Here is a 20,416-nt window from a genome sequence, read left to right as displayed (position 1 = left end):
TCACTGACAAGGACTTTCTTCTCCGCTCGCTGCCAAGTAAAGTCCCTATCAGCAGAGGAGCTGGTGGCCTTGTGCAGAAGGGAACCACAACCGGCTCCTGGTAGCCCCAGTCCACAGTGCAAACAGGCCCTGCTCCCAGCAGCAAGGCAGGGCACTCTGGCACCCAGGAGGCACAGCTGCTGGCACGCCGAGAGCCTGTATCTGTGCATTTCACAGCACTGCCCTGGACACTGCACGATTGCTCTTGGCCTGGCCTGAGCAAAAGGGTTTACCCAGGGCACATGAGCAGGTTCCCGCTAATGTTGTCCATCCGTGGATGGAATAAATTTTGTTGTGTGCACAGAGGCATAGGTTGTCCGGCTGTGGGTGGCTGTGGTAGCTCAGCTGCGCAGCACCTGACTCTCTCCTGTATGAATGCCCAAGTGTTCAGCTTAGGGAGCACTGAACATGTGCTGAGAGGTGAGAGACCAGGTGTCACAGTATGGGGGGCCCCAGGCCCTGCATCCAGCTACAGGCAGGTGTGACTGTAACTCAGTAGGGAGAACAGAAGGTTATCAGGCAACAGAGACACAGCGTAGAACAAACTTATCAGCACAGGAGCCAGGAGCTGTCAGCACAATCCACCTGGGGAGAGGAGCCCCCGGGGGGTCCCTCAGCTGGGACCTGACCCTCCTGCCTCCCTCTCCAGCCAGACCAGACTGCTCCACCCCACTGCCCAGTTCCAATTCAAACCAGCCAGGCCCCTCCTCCCCGCTTTGTCCTGCTCCCCAGGGAGGAAAGGTGTCACCTGGTTGCCTGCGTTACAAATGGCCGTGGAGGCCCATTGCATTCATGGGCGACATGAACCCACCAAATCTCCCCTCACCACTATGCACTGATTCTGTGCCTGGGGAAACTGAGGCACACACCTCAGGTCAGTACAGGACAATAAGAAACACCCACAACTTAACCAGGGGAATAAAATCCTCGCGCACCCCCTGTGTCACACCAGTATGTCCCAGTTCTGTGCAACTGCCCCCACCCCGCCTATCATCTGCTCTGCCCTGACCTGCCTGGTGGCAACAGCTGCTGCCAGCCACAGCCCCCCCCACCCCCAGAGCACACATGTACATGACACATCCCAAACACGCATGTTGCCGCATCGTCTGGCTAGGACACACAGTCCTAACACACACACCCCACCAGCAGCCTGTGCTCCTGTCCATGAGCTGATCCACAGGCAGTTATCCACACCACGGTGGTCACTAATGCACAGACACCCGTTTGCACACCCAGCCACAAGACCACACTCAGCCACCCATGGGCATGTCTGTGAGCTCGTGCACAGCTGGGAGGCAACCACTCCATCTCCATCCCCCTTTCCAGGGCCCATCCTGGGCTGGGGATGCAGGGGGCCTGGCTGTGAGGGGTCCCCCAGGGACGCTGTGACAAAACCCCAAGGCTCCAAGGCTCTGTTACTCTGCCAGCAGCCCCAGCTGCCAGCCTGGCTTGGGGCCTGTCACTCCAGCCGCTGGGCACACCCCATGCTGAATGAGTCTCTGCCCCCAAAGAGCTCACAGTAAGACCTAGCTGGCGGACGAAACCAACGCGGGTAACAGCGAACACAGAATGGTTAACTCCAGCTGGGTCGTGTGCCCTGCAGCTTGGTGTAAGTAGCCAATGAGCAGCCAGTGCCATGGTCCAGCAGTGCCCTGCCCAAGTCCTGCCAAGCCCAGGGCTCTGCAGGTTCCCAAAGCCCCATGTCCAAGGGGCGGCCTGGGAGAAAGTACGATGGGAGCAGATGGGGGTTTGGCAGGGGAGGCTGAGAAGTCCCCGGTGGGGGAGGGGAGCCCAGGGTGGGATTCGGGGAGGGGCACAGGCCGAAGGCAGGGCGGGGGCACCTCTGGGCTGTGTGCTCTAGATGGAGCCCAGGGGCAGGTGGTTCAAGTGGTAGGGCCAGGAGGAGAGGCAGACGCTCAGGGGCATCTCGGGGCTAGAACTGGCCACACTACCCCAGAGCCGGAGGGCAAGAAGCCGACAGGTTTCCAGCTGCGCTGCGCGGGGCAGAGCCCAGGGAAAAGGACCAGGCCTGGCAGGGCCCCAACACAGGAAAGCATTCCTCAAGCCTGGCGCCTTTGCACTGCCGCTGGAAAGCCCCCTCCTCCCCCAACCACTCCAGGAAGCTGGCTCCCACGCCACCCACACGGTCTCCTCCATCCGCTTCCCAGGGCTGCTATGTTCCCGCGCACTGGGGGTCAGAAGCTCACACCAGGTTCAGGACACCAGCAGCAGCTTCTGTTTTCCCCTCCTCGGGACCCCTGTGCTCCTGCTCAGCTCTTCCCCCAGCGGCTGGGCCCACTAGCTCTGGCTGCCAGGCAGTGGCCGGAAAGCAGCTCAGTTCTGGGAGGGCTCAGCTGGAAGCGTTCAGCGTCTGTGTGGTTCTGCGGGGGGGTGGGCAGCCCAGATCTGTGCCTTGGCTGGGGAGGCCAGAGGATCTGGCCCAGAGGCACAAAGTGGTGGGGGACCCCAGAGAGTAGGAAAGTGCAATCCACAGGGGACCTGTGTGATTCAACCCTGCACCTCTACTTTCTAAGCTCAGCTGTGGGCACCAGCAGGGCACAGTGCCAAAGCCTCGTCTGTGGTGGCAGGAGACAGCACCTGGACCTACCTGGGCAGTGCGTGGCCGCTGGCCCGTAGACGCTGGGGGCAGAGGGGTTTGCACCGGGCAGGTGTGATCATGTGCAGGGTCTGCGGCTGCAGGTGGGCTTGGAGCCGGTGCCATACACTGCCGCCTGTGTCTGGATGATGGGGTGGGCACTGCCAGTCGCCGGCTTGCACTGGGAAGATGTTCTTATGGTGCCCACCCATTCTAGGCATAGGATAAAAATTTGAAGTAGGCCATGATATTTGCTAAGAACCACTGTTCCAAAATGGAGTCTGGTCAGCTCCCCCCAACCCAGCCATCTGGGGAGGGCACCCCAGTTATGTACAAGTCCCTAGGCAGCCACATTCCAGGAAGGGACCCTGTGGGGAGGGTAACTGGACTATAGTTAAAGGGCGACAGACACGATTCTTTCACTGCTTTGATCCCGTGTCGCCCCCTTGCTTTGATTCTGTAGAGATACCACGAATGATCACGTCCTTACGGGGATTACATCAGGACGCCAGACCAGACATCACTGCTGTACACATTGGTGTATTACAGGTGAGATATCACTTTATACATCGGTGCTGGGGACTGCACTCTTCAAAGGACTTGTTTGTAGATAAAATGTTCTGTGCACAGAAACTCTCTGTAACTCCCAGATTGTTTGTTAATTTACATGGATTGCTCATTGATTGTTCATTGATTACGCTCACTTCCTTACTGTCTGCTCCTACCCTTTCCTCTGTCCAGCAGATCTCTGTACAGCCAATCACAACTTGGTGCCTGTCAGTGCATTCTGAAATGCAACCAAGTTCAGAATCACTCTGCCAGCTGGTTGTAATAAACCTTTGCTGCTTCACATACGGTACCCAGACTTTACTCCAACACTAGGGCTGGAGTGTGGTTCCCAGGCACCTGGGCCAGCCTTGACAGGGTAGGGACCAGACTCCAGTGGGCTTGGCAGCTCTGCCCAGTGGCCCAGGAGCACCAGAGGAGTTGCAAAATGGTCCGTGGGATTAGGCCAGGCAAGTTCGGCTGGAGTCCTGCCACGCACCAGGTGTGCCTGGGCCCCTGCCAAGCTGCTGCCGAGACAGGATCTTTCTGGCATCAGGAAGCTGGGCCTGCCACGGTGCTGGCATGCGGTTCCCCCATGCATAGCTCAGAGAGGTGTGCAGGTTCTGCAGCGGCACCGGAAGAGCTGGGCTTTGCAGCGTGCCTGCCGGAGACTGGCTGATGTGCTGGGAGTGACCCCATCCAGCTGCTGGCCTCCACTGTGCCCAGCATCTGCACACGGGCTCCTGGTGCTATTTGCCAGTGGCTCCCACCCCTCGAGGTGCTGCCTGAGGCCTGACGCCCAAAGACTCTTTTCTGCAGAAATGGGGTGGCCTGGCCAGAGGGTGAGCCTGTGATGGAGTCGGGGCAGTGGGGGAGGTGTGAGAAAGTCAGGCTGGATGTGTACGTGACAGGCTGAGCAGCTCACACAAGCTGGGGCTGACCCCCCCACCATGGGGCTGTAACCTAAGCTAGCAGATAACACCTCTGTCCCTGAACAAAGAGCAGGGAGGAGCCCAGCTGGGTTTCAATCAGAGGCCGCCGTTGGAAGCTTGGGGGGGAGAGCGGGAAGGCAGCCAGCCTGTGCTGAGGGGGGCCTAGACCCCAGATGGGGCACCCCTCGGGCTCCTCTCCCCAAGACGGGTTGGAATGACTGTCCCTGCTGGCTGTACTGACCCCTCTGCACTGTGCTGGGTCTCTGTCCGCTAATAAACTCCCTGTTCTACCTGCCGAGTGACAGTCACTTCTGGCTGCAGTCGGGATGCAGGGCCTGGGGACCCCGAACCCCATCACAGCCGCCCTCTCCTGTCCCAGAACACAGGGCACCCTTCCTTGCTGCTGCAGCAAGGCCAGGCCCCACCTGCAATGTGTGAGATTCAGCCCCAGGACTGGAGGAGGGATTAGCACCTCTCCAAAGGCCTCCAGGAGCTCCCTGCTGTGCGCCAGGTGGAGGCAAGCTGGGGGGTTTGCGTTCACACGGGTGGGCCTTTAACAGCACCCTGCAGGGAGGGGAGAGAGGGAACACCGTCAGTTTCCAGAGGTTAGGCAGTGCTGCCAGGGAGGGGGTGACACAGGAAGCAGGGCCCGAGCGGGAAGCCAGAGCCTGCACACACATAGCTGGGAAAGGGACCCGAGCAGAAGGGGCAAAGCTGTTGCCTGTAAATTAACTGTCTGTTCTGCTTGACCCAGTTACAAACCCCCTTGGACCAGTGATGGGTGTGAGTTCAAACGTCCCAGGGCTTGACTCCGGCCCGGCTCTGGCCCAGTTTGGACACACGAGTTCCCCCCACCCCACCTCTGAAGGTGGGTACAAATCTGCATTCAGGTTCCCTGCAGCTGTGGGCTGTTTGGCTGCGAGGTTTGGCTCCTCCTGAGCTCGGCCTTGCAGATTTCCAGTGTGGTTAGCACACTGCATGGGGCACCTTGTGCTTGAAACCTGTTGCGGTTCCTGTCGGTCCCACAGGTCCATCTCCGTGGCCTGAGGTAGAACAAACAATGTGGCCAATGGGGGTGGGGGGGAGCAAGGATGAAATAAACGTACAACCCCCACCCCCAGCCCACTGGCCTCTTGTAATGGGGATCAGGGGTCCCTAAGCAGCCAGAAGTGACTGTCACTCGGCAGATAGAACAGGGAGTTTATTAGCGGACAGAGGCCCAGTGCAGTGCAGAGGGGTCAGTACAGCCAGCAGGGACAGTCATTCCAACCCGTCTTGGGGAGAGGAGCCCGAGGGGTGCCCCATCTGGGATCTAGGCCCCCCTCAGCACAGGCTGGCTGCCTTCCCGCTCTCCCCCCCAGCTTCCAATGGCCGCCTCTGATTCAAAACCCATCTGGGCTTCTCCCCACACTTTGTTCAGGGACAGAGGTGTTACCTGCCAGCGGGGCGGGGGGGGGGGGGGTCATCCCCAGCCTGTGAGAGCTGCTCAGCCTGCGGCACACGTCCCTCACTCCATCACACCTGTTTGTGAGGCCAGGCCTGGGCAGCCGCTCTGCCCCCATGAAGGCAGGTGTGGTCCTTGCAGAGCTGGCCTCGGTTAGCCCTCTGGGGAGCAGGAGGCACAGTCCAGCCTGTGGCAGCATCAGGGCTAACGTCCGGCTTCCACTCCTGCAGCGACCCAGGCTCTGGCTGAGTCGGCCTTCGGTCTGAGGCTCCTTTCAGCTTTCCCGTTCATCATGGGCCAGGCTCGGTGGCTGCCAGCACCAGCACACAAGGCAGCGCCCTGTGCAGGGACCAGCATGCACGCAGCCGGGCAGGACCAGAAACGCTGCGCACTCCTACGCCTTCGCATTCCCAGCCCTGCAGGACCTGCTGCTAGAGCAGGGGTTACTACCGGGCTCTCCCAGCTGCCCGGGGCGTGGGAGTCCAGCGGGAGGGCCTCATGTCTGCCCCAAGTCCGGCTGCTCCCACCTGGCCCGTCTGGAATGAGGAAGGAGCAGTAGCTGCATTTGGAAGCCCAGGGTGGCGTGCACCCACCCTCTCCCCTGGGGTCACTGCAGGGAACAGGGCCTGAGAGCTGGCTGGGAGGGAGCTCTCCTGGCCCAGCAGCTGCCTGCAGCACTGGGTTTGTGTGCCCATGCTTTGGAAGTGGCCTGGGGAGAGCTGGTGCAGGATCCCAGCCACACCAGCATCAGGCCCTGTCTGTCTCCTCCCCGGACAGCCCTGTGGAAGGGCTGCTGGGGGGCTCTGCCCTGCAGTGCAGCTGGGGGCTTGAGTGCTCAGTGGGGCCTATGCCAAAGGAAACGCTGAACCTCCTCCACAGCTGCTCTCAGGACCCCGCCATGGGAGTGTCCAGCCAGCCACATTTCCCGCCCCCCCACCCCGAGCTGCCTGCCTCCTTCACCCATCTCCCAGGGCCTGTCTCTGCCTTCTGCCCACACCCAGCGCTATGAGGGACCCCCGGCCTGCCTGTGGTGCCCCTGCTCTGGGTGCGCCCCCCAGGCTCTTTCCTTTCCAGGGGCCCAACATATGGATTCGAGAGTGCGCAGCTGGGCTCGGGGCAGGGCATGCAAACCCCGGCAGAACTCAGGGGCACATGACCGGCATCCCCTCCCCCCACACAGTGCCTCCCTTTCTTCTGGCCTCCCCTCCATCCCTTGCTGCTTCATTCATTCTTTCCCACGCCCTGGAAGTCCCCTACCCCGGCTGCACACCCCTCGCCCCCCACTTCCCTCTTCATTCACATCCTGGTTTCTGCCCTCATTCAGCTGCTCAGAGACCCGGTGTCACTTCCTCCCATGGGGTTCTCACAGTGACCCCCCCGCCCCCGAGGCTGGCTCGCTGTTGGTTACTCGCCCTGACTGCGCCCTGGGAGCCAGGCAGGAAAGCTGAGGTTAGCCCAGGGACAAGCCGCCTGCTCATCAGGGCCCTTCTGCCACATGCCTCCCACTGCGCGCAGCAGGAGCCCTCTCCAAGGAGCTCTACCCAGCGCTCCAGGGCACCGCAGGGCCTCTGGTGGACGTGGTTTTCCAAAGATGGGTTTGGGGGCCTGACGCTGCCCCAGGGCAGACTGGGCCCCGTGTTTGCAGGCTGGGAGAGACTCAGCGGGCGCCAGCTAAGCTGTAAGCAACGTTAAAGCTGCCAGCTCCGGGGGTGGATGGGAAGGGCCAGGAAAACAGGTCCGTAGCATGGCACGAAGCACTCACTGGAGGCAGACTGGGGGTGGGGCTCGGCCTGGGATCCAGGTCGGGCAGCACAGCAGCTGGGACTGGAACCACCGCCCCAGGAGGCCTGGCCCAAGCACAGCTGCATGGACACTCGGGGCGCATGGGACATGGCACGGAAATGGGACGTCTCTCCCAGGCTGCCCCCTCCTCTGGGAGCCAGGGCAGCCGGGTCTTGGTGGGATTTCCTGCTCCCTGGGGACTGCCCTGAGCCTGCCCCTGCTCCAGCCTGGTATGGGGAGAGCGTTGGGCAGCCCCAGAGCTCAGGCCCCGGTGCACCAGGGCGAGGCGACCTCTGCTGATTGCTGGCAAGCTGCCCCAGGCTCTGTGTCCTCGGGGGCCTGTCTCCGTGTGCCCTGGCCCTGAGCACACAGCTCCCCCAGAAGGTGAGGTGCTGGACAGGGCCACCCAGAGCCTGCCCTGGGTTGGGCACACTGGGGGGATCTGAGCGGGTGCAGCATGGGGACGATCCCCGCAGAGACCAGGTATGACTTGGGCAGTTGTACCCAGCTGACATGCCCGGTGTGCTCACACTCCCCCCTCCAGCGCTCCCTGCCCTGGGCTTTCCTGCCAAGCAACGCCCTCCCCGGTGTGTGTCAGCTGCCCTGCGCCTTCCCTGGGGAGCCCCCAGTCTCTGCCGGGGCGCTGGCGGCTACTGATGCTGAGCCAGGAATATCCGAAAAGCCGGCCCAAAGCCAGGCCGTGCCGAGCGGGGCCAGGGGGTCCAATCTGTTGCTTGCACTTAGACCTGAGGTAACCCGGGCTGAGGGGCTGAACTGGGGCCACTGAGTGCAAGGCCCTAAGCGGTGTGGGAAGCGGGTGGATGGGATGCAGGTCTGCACTGGAGCATTTGGGGCGTGAGACCCAGCGCTCACGGGCCTGACAAAACCCTGCCGGAAATGACTGAGGAGCCTGAGTGTCTCGGTCCCTTTATTGACCTGCAGGGCAGCAGAGCCGACGTGCCCCACACCCAGTCCCAGGGGAGATGGGGCAGGACAGAGGGGCTGGCCCACAGCAAAGGTGGGGTTGTCTGTTGGGTGATGGCCAAACGTAATCCACTTCTCCCCCCGCGCGCAGTCAGAGCCCAGCCTGCGACCACTGCAGCAGCAGATCCCACTGCCTTACATGCTGAGTCTGCCTGAGCTCAGGTGGATCCAGTTCTCACCGGGGAGCTCAAGCACCCCAGCCTCCCTGCATCCCTCCCTGGGGTGGCTTCGCTTCAGCCGGGTGCAGCTCCCCAGGTCTGCAGCTGAAGCAGCGGGAAAGGGCCTGGGTGCTGCGCCCACCTCCCTCCTGCCAGCGCCGGGCTCCTCGGGGCCAGGGCGGGGGCTGTTAATCTGGGAGCGGCAGTGCCGGCTGGAGACAGAGGAGCTGGGAGCTCGGGGACGCCGTGTCGGCAGGAGGCAGGCGGGGGAGCTGCGTGTCCCTCAGTGGCTGTACACCGTGGATCCGCGATGCACCGAAGGGCGCGGCCGCTGCTGCCGGTGGCAGGACGATGGCACTGTGCTTCTTCGGGGGGGACTCCCGCAGGATGGGCGACAGCTGCTCCTCCTCTTCCTCCTCCTCGCCCCGGCGGCCCCGCGCAGCCCTGCCCAGCACGCAGGCCAGCACACCCACAGCCCACAGCACCCCGGCCACGGCACACAGGATGGCTCCCACCAGCCTGCAGGTCCCCAGGGCACGGTTGTACGCCACAGCCTGCAGGTCAAGCACCATCAGCTCCTCCTCGCCGATGCCCTCCAGCTTCGGGGGCACCAGGGACCCTGTGGCCAGTGCAGCGGCGCCGATCAGCAAGAGCAGGGTTCCAGCTGAGAGGCTCACCTGGGGGCCGGGCGCAAAGGGCTGTCAGCCTGCTGCTAACCAGAGGAGATGCTGGGGCTGGAGCTGGAGCTGAAACGGCCCAGGGCACTGGCCTGGCACCCACCAGAACTGAGCTTCCGCTCCTGGCTCAGCTCAGCTCAGCCCAGCCTCAGTTTCCCCTCCCACCCTTTGCCCCCCTAGACCTGGGGGTCACAACCTGGCAACCCGTGGGCCGCAGATAAGGCCCACATCCAATACTACCTGTAGGCCCTGAGGACATCACATGGCTGCAGGGTGGGCCACACCGGGGAAACACGGCCCTTGACTGCCTCCTCTGCAGGCGGGACGAGCTCTCGTGGTGCCTGGCACCCAGCACACCTAGGCACCTCCATAAGACAAACTAACGACCCGGCCGCGTGCAGAGGCCCCCACCGGGCTTGCACGTCCATAGCCCAGCTCAGTTAGCCCTGGGCTGTAACCAAAGGCCAGTGCCCAGGCCCACTGCAGAGTCACATTCCCAGCTGGCAGGTCCCCAGCATTAGGCATTTGGGCAGCTGCATAGCGAGAGCCCTGCCCTAGGCCCCCAAGGAACACATCGCCCATCCCAAGAGCTCATCCTGTGTCCGGGGGCCCCTGCGTTCACTGCAGACCTGGGGATGGGGCGGCTCTGGCTCTGCAGCGAGGGCCCAGAACAACAAGGGGAGGAACGCGCAGAGACCAGGCAAGCACAGCAGCCAAGCTGCACCGTGGTGCTCACTGCTTCAGGGGGAAGGGCACCAGCTGATCTCTGGGCCACCTGCACTGTCCCCCCGGCAACCCTGCACTGCCACGGGCTGAGGAGGGGGAGCCCTAGCTGGAGACCCCCTGAGCTCTCCCGTTGGCAGGGAAGCAGTCGGGTGCTGGCTCTGGAGCACGGTGCTCAGCTTGTGGGTGCAGCCTTTCCACGGGGTCAGAGAGCCAAGACTCCTGGCTGGGACCCCACTGTGGCCTGTAGCAGGCAGGCCTCACCCCCTCTGTGCCTCCATTCCTTCCCCTGCAGCTGGGGACTGAGGATGCCTCCTTCCCAGGGCTGGCTGCACTGGGGAGTGAGTGGAGACCCTCCGATAAAGAGGGGGCCAGACTGCCATCCTGCCTCCAGCTGGGGTGGTTCCTCCTTGCCTGGGCTCCTCCTAGCCTGGCCTGACTTCAGGGACAACAGGGAGCAACGTATGAGGGCTGTGAGGAGCTGTACTCAGCACTCGGCGTTACGCCCACCGGGGCTGCTTCCCACAGGCTCGCCTCTAGCTCCTGCAGGAGCACCGGGGGGAGCCCCAGACGGGGCAGACCCGCCGATGCCAGGGCTGGAGTCAGGGCTGGGCTAGACGGAGGCTGCAGGGGAGACGCAGGTTAAGGTGCGTGGGCTGAGCTGTGCAGGGCAGGCCAGTGTTGTACCTCCCTGTGCAGCGCTTCAGCCGGACGACTATGGCCAGAGCCACTGAGGGCTGAACCACCCGCCCTCCCAAGCCTCACCCAGCACCTCCAGCAGGCTGAGCCTGCCCCGTCCCTGCACCTGGGGGTCTGCAGCCTCCTGACTGGGGGGAGGGGATCCCTGAACCAGCCAAACCAAGAGGGGCAGCCCAGGCTGTGGCGGGGGCTGGAGAGCTCCAGGGGGGACAGCCTTGGATGGGAGGCTTGGCCGTCCCAAAGGTGCTGCCCTGGCAAGCTGTGGGCCCCTTGTCCCCAGGCTTGGGGAGCAGGGCGCCTCCCAGCACAGGCTAACGGTGCCGACAGGGAACTCTTACCTTCCAGGCGAGAGCGGGCCATCCGCCCAGGGCACGGGAGACAGGGGGCTCGGCCGTGTCCTCAGCCAGGCTGGCGCCGGTGCAGTCCTCATAGAACAGGTGCAGGTAGGAGCGGACCCCGTACCACTTCCCGTGCTTCAGGCTGGGCCCTCGGCTGCAGCTGCAGGACTGGTCGCAGGCAGACATGGGGCCTGGGAGGGGACGGAGAACACCTGTCAGGATGTCCCTGCCCTGCTGATGCCAAGCTGTGGGGGCTCTGATGCCCCTCGAGGGGTGGAGGTACTCCTGCACCCCAAGGGCCCGTGCGTCAGGGAGACCCACAAAATCCCTCAGTGGAATGCCAGGACACAACCGCAGCAAGAGATTCACATTCTGCTGAAAACAGCCCGCCCGGGGGGAGCACCCCTGCACTGCTGGCTCCTGTGGTTCCTGCCCACTGCTGGCTCCTGCCCACCCCCTAGGCTGTCCAGCATTTGGCTAGTGGGAATAGCCTAGTGGTTAGAGCGAGAACAGGCAGTATCCTGGGTTCAGTTCCCAGCTGTGCGGGTAACTAGCCAAGTGGCCTTGGGTGAGTCACAGAATCGCTGTGTGACTCAGTTTCCCCAGCTGGAAAGTGGGGGAGGACCCTTGTGCCTGTCACAAAGGGCCGAGTGAGCAGCAGGGAGGGCCGGCTGTGGGAAGGCAGCTAGTCCGAGGAGTCTGTAAAGCTCAGACTCCTGCTGTCACCCAGCGGCCATGACTCTTCCCCCTCCTCTTTCTGAGCCAGGACACCCCCAAGCTGTGTGCACCTCCCTCCCCGGCAAGGTGGTTCTCCCAGCTGGGGACCAGATTCACCTTCTTGTTGGGCAGGATACGGCGTTGGAAACCCCGCCCTGAAAAGATGGGGGCAGAGAGGGTCAGGTTAGCCGGGGCTGGGAGGTTAGTGGCCAGGGCGTGGGGCAGAAGGGAGCTGGGCGGGTATGAGGACAGGTGAGTGGACAGGCATGACAGCTCTGAAGCTCCATCTCAACCTCATGGGAGCATCTCGTCCTGGCACCGAGGGGCCCTGGGCATTCTCAAGAGGTCATAGGAGGAAAGATCCTTTCATGGATTGGGAACTGGTTAAAAGACAGGAAACAAAGGGTGGGAATAAATGGTAAATTTTCACAATGGAAAGAGGTAACTAGTGGCGTTCCCCAAGGGTCAGTCCTGGGACCAATCTTGTTCAACTTATTCATCAATGATCTAGAGAAAGGGGGAAGCAGTGAGGTGGCAAAGTTTGCAGATGACACCAAACTGTTCAGGATAGTCAAAACCAAAGCAGACTGTGAAGAACTTCAAAAAGATCTCAGCAAACTGAGTGATTGGGCAGCAAAATGGCAAATGAAATTTAATGTGGGTAAGTGTAAGGTAATGCACATTGGGAAAAATAACCCCAATTATACACACAATATGATGGGGGCAAATTTAGCTACAACAGATCAGGAAAGGGATCTTGGAACTATAGTGGATAGTTCTCTGAAAACATCCACGCAGTGTGCAGCGGCAGTCAGTAAAGCAAATAGGATGTTAGGAATAATTAAAAAAGGGATAGAAAATAAGATGAAGAATATCTTACTTCCCCTATATAAAACTATGGTACGCCCACATCTTGAGTACTGCGTGCAGATGTGGTCTCCTCACCTCAGAAAAGATACATTGGCGTTAGAAAAGGTTCAGAAAAGGGCAACTAAAATGATTAAGGGTTTGGAACAGGTCCCATACGAGGAGAGGCTAGAGAGACTGGGACTTTTCAGCCTAGAAAAGAGGAGATTGAGGGGCGATATGATAGAGGTATATAAAATCATGAATGGTGTGGAGAAAGTGAATACAGAAAAGTTATTTACTTGTTCCCATAATATAAGAACTAGAGGACACCAAATGAAATTAATGGGTAGCAGGTTCAAAACTAATAAAAGAAAGTTTTTCTTCACACAGCGCAGTCAACCTGCGGAACTCCTTTCCATAGGACGCTGTGAAGGCCAGGACGCTAACAGAGTTTAAAAAAGAGCTCGATAAATATTTGGAGGTTAGGTCCATAGATGGCTATAGCAAGGGGTAAGGTATGGTGCCCCTAGCCTTTTGTCGAAGGCGGGAGATGGATGGCAGGAGACAAATCACTTGATCGTTGTCTTCGGTTCACCTCCTCTGGGGCACCAGGTATTGGCTACTGTCAGCAGACAGGATACTGGGCTAGATGGACCTTTGGTCTGACCCAGTATGGCCGTTCTTATGTCAGCCTAGGCCCTGACCAGCGGGGACTGGCCCTGCTCTGTGGACAGCAGGGGTGGGAGGTTGGCCACAGACTCCCACGCAGCCAGGGTGGGGGCCCGTTGCCCCATGGGCAGAGCCAGCCTGCAGGACCTGAGAAAGGCGCGGGAGATGATGTTCAGGTGGCCTCTGTGACGCAGTACGGAATAGAGTGTGCGTGTGTGTGAGTACACGCACAGCTCACAGAGGGTGTGGGACTTGTGCTGAGGGTAACCCAGGCGACCATGTGACACCTCTGGGCTGCAGACAAAGGCGGAGGTGAAGCCCGAGGGGGTTGAATTGGAACTGGGAGTTGGGAAGCAGTGAGTATGGGCTGGGAGAGAGAGAGAGACAAAGGAGGGGGCAAGGCCCCAGCTTGGGGGGGCCCCCTCTCCCCAGCATGGATTGGACTGGCTGTCTTGGAATATCATGGAAGGACAGAGTGACCAACACTGCCATCCTCGAGCAAGCTGGAATCCCAACCACGCACACCCTCCTCAGGCAGCGTCGGCTCCGCTGGCTTGGCCACGTCCACAGGATGAATGATGGAAGGATTCCAAAAGACATCCTGTGTGGTGAGCTAGCCTCTGGCAAAAGACCTCCCACACGCCCCCAGTTGCGCTACAAAGATGCCTGCAAGAGAGGTAGACATCGAGCTGGCCAACTGGGAAGAACTAGCAGACGACCGCAGCAGATGGAGGCAGGGGTTACACAAGGGCCTTCAGAAGGGCGAGATGAAGATCAGACAGCTAGCAGAGGAGAAGCGAGCGCACAGAAAGCACAATAAGGACTTGCCAGACACCCACTACATCTGCAAGAGATGCAGCAAGGACTGTCACTCTCGTGTGGGTCTTCATAGTCACAATAGATGCTGTAAATGAAGTCCTCAATTGAAACTTTAAAGGCCGCGATCCATAGTCTATGCAGACTGAAGGATGCCTACTACTCTGCCTGCTGTACCGACTCCTCTGTTTGACACTGTGCCCTGTCAGCTAATAAACCTGCTGTTCTCCTGCTGAGTGACAGTCACTCCTGCCTGCAGATGGGGTGCAGAGCCTGAGGGACCCCTGAACCCCATGACACCTGGTGGCAGAGGTGGGATGTACTGTACCCCAGGATGGAGCACCTGGCAGTAAGTGACTGGGGCGCAGGAGGAAGAAGAGGGCCAGGGAGACCCAGGTGTGCTGAAGGGCAGCGAGGTGCAGTGCCACTAGGCAGAGGGGCCTGTGGCTGAACCCAAGAGAGTGTGGTCATGGTCCTCGAGAGGGGGTGTCACACCCAAGGAGGGGTTACTCCTGGGAGTCTGTTGGAGTCGGTCCCAAAAGGCAGAGGGGCCTACGGCCTAACCCTGAGAACATGTGACCCACAAGGAGGCTGACGCATTGAAGGGATTCTTACAGGAATTGTGGGGTGCAGCGGGCATCAGCCTGTGAGTCTGCAGCCCTGCTCACTAACTCTTTGTGAAGCTGCAGCGCCTGGAAATTGAACTGAGATTAAAGGATGGGAACAACTGAGAAAAAGAGAGCGGCAGCATGAATGTGCAGTGGCATAGCTGAGGGTTAAGGAAACTCCTGCAGGGGTGAGCCCAGATTGGGGCAGGGAGCCCTGGACTGCATGGAGCTCTGAACTGAATGGCCTGCCACAGCTCAAGGAGGGAAGGAGCAATTCCAACCCACTGTCTACTAGTGGCCAGGACAGGCCTGCGAAGGGTTTTCCAGGCCTGGGCCAAGGAAGGTGCCTGTGTGTCTGTACAGGAAAGCAGCTTGTCCACTGAGAATGGCAAGTTGTCTGTGAGAGAAGCTGCCTCACCTTCTGGGTGTGTGTCTGAGATCAAGCAGGGGTGGGGTGGCTGGGACAAAGGAGAATGTCTCTGATTGTGTCTGTGTCGAACAGCAGCCGCAGGCCTGGGAAGAAAGCAGAACCTGTTTTTGAAAAAGGTGCCAAGAGGAAACTAGTCCATTGTTTGAGGAAGATCCCCCCCAGCCTGGGATGGCTGTAGAGGGAACCATGAAAGAACACTATAGGTGTGATCCTGAATCCAGCCAGCGGGGCTGGAACAGAAGGAATGTCTCTGGGATAGGCAGTGACATCCCTGCTAGGGATGCTGATTCTTGGTACAAGGAAGGTGTTTCCACTTCTGGGGAAGCTAGTTCTTTGCCTGAGCCTAGGGTGGCTCAAAATGGTGGTAAGATCCCAGAGCTGGATGTGAGAGCAGCTGAAGCCCAGAAAGAGTTGGTTGTGGCTAAAGGGAGCAGGGCCCTGTAAAACCAGACAGAGGTCGATTGTCGTTTGAGGGTACTTCTGAGGAAGGAGCTCCCCCTGGAAGTTTCCCTGAGCAGTCTGCAGTATGGGAGCAAGGTAAAGGAGAGTAATCAGGGAAGTTGCTTGTCTGTAGAAGGCAGCAGTTTGTTTGGGGAGAAGTTTGTCTCAGTTCCTGATGGCCAGGACCTGTCTGAGTGTGAAACCACTGGCTGTGCTCTGCAAGGGTCCAGAGCAGACAGTGTAAAGGTATCTCAGGAACTGGAAGCTGGTCCCGGTAAAGTGAAAGCAATAAGGGAATGTGAGCAGATCTGTGATAACGAAGTGACTGGGCATGTAGTCCTGATATAGGTCACTTGCAGGAGAGGGCCAGCAACTCCCCATCCCCAGATGCTGGAAACACTTGTATTCTTGTGATGGACTCCACTTCTGATTCCATGGGGAGGCAGAAGGTGGAGGTGGAAGGACGAAGAAGCTATGGGACTGCTGGGCCAGTAAAGGGTAAATGGGGATTCCTTCATGTGGATTCTGCATCTGAGACTTAAAAAGCAACTTTCAGAAAGCAGGAGGAGGAAGTCTTCCTGAGGATCAGCAATGGCCTAGCTATTGTTAGAAGGGTGGGCACAACCAAAAAGATCACATTTCCACCCCATGGGGCAAAGGGGAAGGTTAGAACTTGATGGTGCAAAAAAAGGCCTCAGCCATTTAGCCCCCAAATGCCAGATTCTCAAGGATGTTACACAAAGGTTGTGGTATACCAAAAAGCAATGTAAATGTACAATTGCAATGAGTTTGTTCTCGTTACCCATGCTGACTGCTGTAACCAATGGGTGCTGCCACCAAAAGCTGTAGAATTGTACCTTGTTTGGATGTTTGGAAAGAACCATGTAAGGTTGACATTGAAGTATAAGCATGAATTGTGTGTTTTTAATTCTGAAATGTCACCATTGTGCCCTGTAACTAGTCTTGCAACCTTTCACACGAGAAGGAACATTCCAAACTTATTGTGTGGTATGGAAGGGGAAACTGAGGCACACAACCATTTTGGTGTATGGCTAAATGCCAAGGGTGGAAAGCATTTGTACCTTCATTTACTGGACAGTGACTGAATTCTAGATATTTGCTGGAGCAGCTGTATGGACTGGTGGGCAGAGGCGACGGGGCCCAGACCAGAGAAGAACTGTCTGATCTGCTGGTGCGGGAGCAGCTGTACGGACTCTGCCTGCCTGATTTGAGAACGTGGCTGATGGACCCGAGGCCAAAGCAGGGAGACCAACCAACCTGAGGGAACCAACCTGACTTGCTTGGCTGCATCACATGAAAGGGGCCAATGCCAAGCTCCTGGTGTGCAGCCTCCCCTGGCAGGATTACAACGTGGAGGTGGTGCACATCAAGGGGAGGACTGAGGGCACAGCCGATGCCCTGTCACGCAGGGAGGGCCCCGAACTTCCCAGGTCACTGGCTGAGTGACCCTGCTCAGTTCGGTCTGGAAGGGGGGAGAGATGTGATGTAGTGGGGGATACGTGTGTGGCTCCTGCTGAGGGTAACCTGGCGACCAGGTGACACCTCTGGGCTGCAGACAAAGGGGGAGGTGGAGCCCGAGGGGTTTGAATTGGAACTGGGAGTTGGGGAGCAGTGAGTCTGGGCTGGGAGAGAGAGAGAGACAAAGGAGGCAGCAAGGCCCCGGCGTGGGGGGAGGGCCCTTGGGGTCTCCTCTCCCCAGTGATTGGACTGGCTGGCTCTGCTGGCTGCGCTGACTCCTCTGTGCCAGGCTGTGCCCTGTCGGCTGATAAACCCGCTGTTCTCCTGCCGAGTGAGAGTCACTCCTGCCTGCGGACGGGGCGCAGAGCCTGGGGTCCCCTGAACCCCATCACAACTAGCCCCCCCACCCCGAAGCCGGGGCCTTGCCCCCTCCTTTGTCTCTCTCTCCCCAGCCCAGACTCACTGCTCCCCAACTCCCAGTTCCAATTCAAACCCCTCGGGCTCCACCTGCCCCCTTGTCTGCAGCTCAGAGGTGTCACCTGGTCGCCTGGGTTACCTCAGCCGGAGCCCCACACTCCTGTGAGCCCCCCCACGTGTATCCCACCGTCCCACCGGGGTAAGGCCGCGGGTGCGCCCCAAAGCCGCGGGAAGAGCTGGCCGAGCCCCCGCTGCGATAGGGCAGCGCGTGTGAGAACCGAACCGAACCGAACCGAACCGTCCCGTTCCCCGCGCCGCTGGGGGCCGCAGCACCGCGCTGGGCATGTGGGGGCGGGGGAGCCGCGCAGCGCCCCTCGGCACGCCCGGCCCGCGTTGCAGACTCACGCCCCGCAGCTCTGCAGCAGCCGCCGGCGGCGGTCACGGGGGTCCCAGGCGCCCGCCCTGCTGCTGGCCGGAGCCGGGGGGCGGTCGGGTGCCCCGCGTGCAAAACCGGCCGGTCCACCGGGCTGTCCCCGCCAGCCAATCGCGTGAGCGGGGGAGGGGCGGGGCCGCCGGGCTCCGGATCCTCCCGCCCCGCCCCGTTCCCCACAGCCCTCCGCCCCCCCCCCGCAGCGCAACCCAGTGCAGCCCGGGGCTGATTGGCTGTTGCCATGGGAACGCGGAGCCGCTCGCCGCCGGGGCGGGGCTTGGCACGCTGACAGCGGGAGGAGGGGTCAGCCTCTGCTGGGCCCGCGTGGGCGGGGCCACCCCGCCAGGCCCAGGAGCGGCCTTGGAGAAGACCCAGGGGCCCGATCCCTCTCGGAGTCCCAGCGCCGCCCCCGGGCCACGAGGCTGAGCCCGGAGCTTCGGCGCCAGTAACGGGAGCTCAGGCCCAGCCGGGGCCTTGCCCGCCGCCCGGGCACTTCCCCCGGCTAGAGACACGCGCAACCAGTGCCGCTGGGTCCGGGGCCCCGTTACCCACGAGGCCGGCCCTTCCCCCTCCCGTACCACGAAGCCCCGCGGTGGGCACGGGGTGTCCTCCCCGGGCTCCGGGAGGGTCCCAGGTGGCCGCAGCACTGGGAATCTCCCCCGCTCCGTGGCTGATGACTCAAGCCTGTCTGCCGCGCTGCCTCCCGCCCCCCTGCGCCCCCTCCCCGCTCGCTCCCCCGGCCTGCAGGGCCGCTGCGCCACCTCCCCCGGGGAACTGCTGCACCCGCTGGCGGAGCTCCTAGGGCATCCGTCCCTTCCGGGGCCCGTCTGCTTGCGGGACACCCTCCGGGCAGGACGACAGACCTGGCTTCGACGTGCCAGGCCTTGGCAGGCTGGCTGCCGGCGAGGGACCAGGGCTGCGGGGGTTGGGGGCAGGCCGGGGTCGTGGGGAGGGGGCGCGGCGGAGAGAGCCGCTTACCTGTTGCAGTGCTCGGCTAGCCTGGCATCTGCCCGGCCGGCGAGCTCGAGGAAGGCTGGCTGCGCGCCGCAGGGAGCTGAGCAGGGCTGAGTCAGGAGGAGTGGCAGCGTGGCAGCCCGGCGAAGGGGCTGGGCCGGCAGTCGCAGCGCTGGGGAGCCCCGTGTGCCCCTGGGCAGAGGGGCAATGCAGCCAAGGCCGACTGGGCTGGCAGCGGGAGGGGAAGGCACAGAGAAGAGGCATCTCCTAGGTTCCCGGGCAGGCCCAGCCCGCAGCACCGCTCTCTGCCCGCCGGCTGATCTCGGGGACCCTGGGGTAGAGCCGGATCTAGGACACCCAAACTCCAGGCTGGGCGTAAGGGCTGCTCCAGCCTCCAGAGCCTCTGGCTGACCCCTTTCTGGGCTGCCCAGGGCTGTAGGCCTCTCCGCAGAGCCCCTCAGGCTGGCAGGGAGGAAAACCCCCGGCCTTGGCCTATCAATGACAGCCCGTAGGTTGGAAGGCAGGTCCACAGCTTCCTGCAATGGCCTCCAACCAAAGGCAGCGCCTTCGAAATCCCTCGCCTTCCCCCGGCTGGCCTGTGACCCAGCGGGCGGTGCCCAGGCGTGGCCTGTCTGGAGGAGCTGAAAACACAACCCAGGCGTCCACCTGCAGAACCCTCTCCCTCTAACTGCTAGGCAACACTGCCCTCCCCCAGTTTCCGCAGCGTCCTGCCTGCAGCCCCCTGCTCCTGCTCCCCGGACAGCCAGGCCCCCTCGGAAGCGGTGCTGCACCCCAAACAGGACAGGCCCAGGGCTGCAGGCTGTCCTGAGCTGTTTCATCCTGATTCGGTGGCTGGCATGGGGTGCTCATTGCCGGGACAACTGGGCCCCTATCTCTGAGGGGGGACACTTCCCCCGTGGAGCGGAGCAGCCCAGCAGAGCCTGGACCAGATTTGGAGCCACTGAGAGCCCATAGCGGCTTTCTCTCCGCCCATCCCCCGGTCCTTCTCCCCGCTGGGCCTTCCCCTTCAGCTCCCGGCCTGCACCTCCTCCCCTGCCGGCTCTGCCCGCACCCCGGGCCCTGCAGAGGGGCGTGCTCTGCGGTCACTCCCCATGTGCTCAGCGCAGCGAGGGCGCCACGAGCGAGCACGCGTGGGGAGGATACAGTGGCCCACCGAGGGAGCCGCGAGCGTGACCGTAATGACTCCAGGGCTGGGCTGAATTCTGGGGGGGGGGCTGCTGGGGGGCTCCGGAGAGCCCAGCGTTGGCGGCAGACACTGGCGTCTCTTCCTCTCTGGATACTGGGCCCTACGTGGCTGTGGCAGCTGGGAGCCAGCCCCACGCTGGGACACTGATACGCACGGGGGAAGGGCCACAGGCCCAGAGACATGGGGCAGTGACGGTCCCCCCACATTAGTGCAGTGCAGTCTAACGGCTGCTCCGGGTGTCTGCCCGCGGTCCCCGTCCCTGCAAACCGGGGAGCCGGGGGCATCCGCGGAGGAGCTGTGACGCACGTTATGCTGCTGCTCCTGTGTCTGCCTCCCAGCGTTCAGACCACTGGCGCATCTCTGACGCTCCCAGAGGCAGAGGCCGTTTGCTGCCCTCTGCTCGCCGGGCTTTCTGCGGCCAAAGGCGGGACCCCTGCAACGCACGCCGCTCTGACTCGGCCAGCAGGACCCCTGGGCGAGG

At 61.4% G+C, this 20,416-nt stretch overlaps 1 protein-coding gene across 3 annotated transcripts; it reads right to left on the bottom strand.

The window, feature by feature from the left end:
- Positions 1–8,255: 8,255 nt before the first annotated feature.
- On the bottom strand, positions 8,256–17,935 carry NRSN2 (neurensin 2). 3 transcript variants are annotated; one of them, XM_075011804.1, is made up of 4 exons: positions 17,750–17,935; positions 16,727–16,931; positions 10,919–11,109; positions 8,256–9,158 (listed from the first exon to the last, which is right to left on the bottom strand). In XM_075011804.1, the coding sequence occupies exons 3-4, from the start codon at positions 11,102–11,104 to the stop codon at positions 8,670–8,672; spliced, it is 675 nt and encodes a 224-aa protein (XP_074867905.1). In that variant the 5' UTR covers positions 11,105–11,109; positions 16,727–16,931; positions 17,750–17,935; the 3' UTR covers positions 8,256–8,669. The 3 variants fall into 3 exon arrangements, with proteins under 3 accessions (XP_074867905.1, XP_074867903.1, XP_074867904.1); XM_075011802.1 differs by having other exon boundaries at positions 16,741–16,931; XM_075011803.1 differs by lacking the exon at positions 16,727–16,931.
- Between the last annotated feature and the right edge of the window lie 2,481 nt (positions 17,936–20,416).

The sequence above is a fragment of the Carettochelys insculpta genome, chromosome 17, assembly GCF_033958435.1.
Source record: "Carettochelys insculpta isolate YL-2023 chromosome 17, ASM3395843v1, whole genome shotgun sequence".
Taxonomy (NCBI): Eukaryota; Metazoa; Chordata; order Testudines; family Carettochelyidae; genus Carettochelys; species Carettochelys insculpta.
The sequence above is the reverse complement of the archived record's forward strand: the minus strand, read 5'-3'. Positions and strand labels throughout refer to the sequence as shown.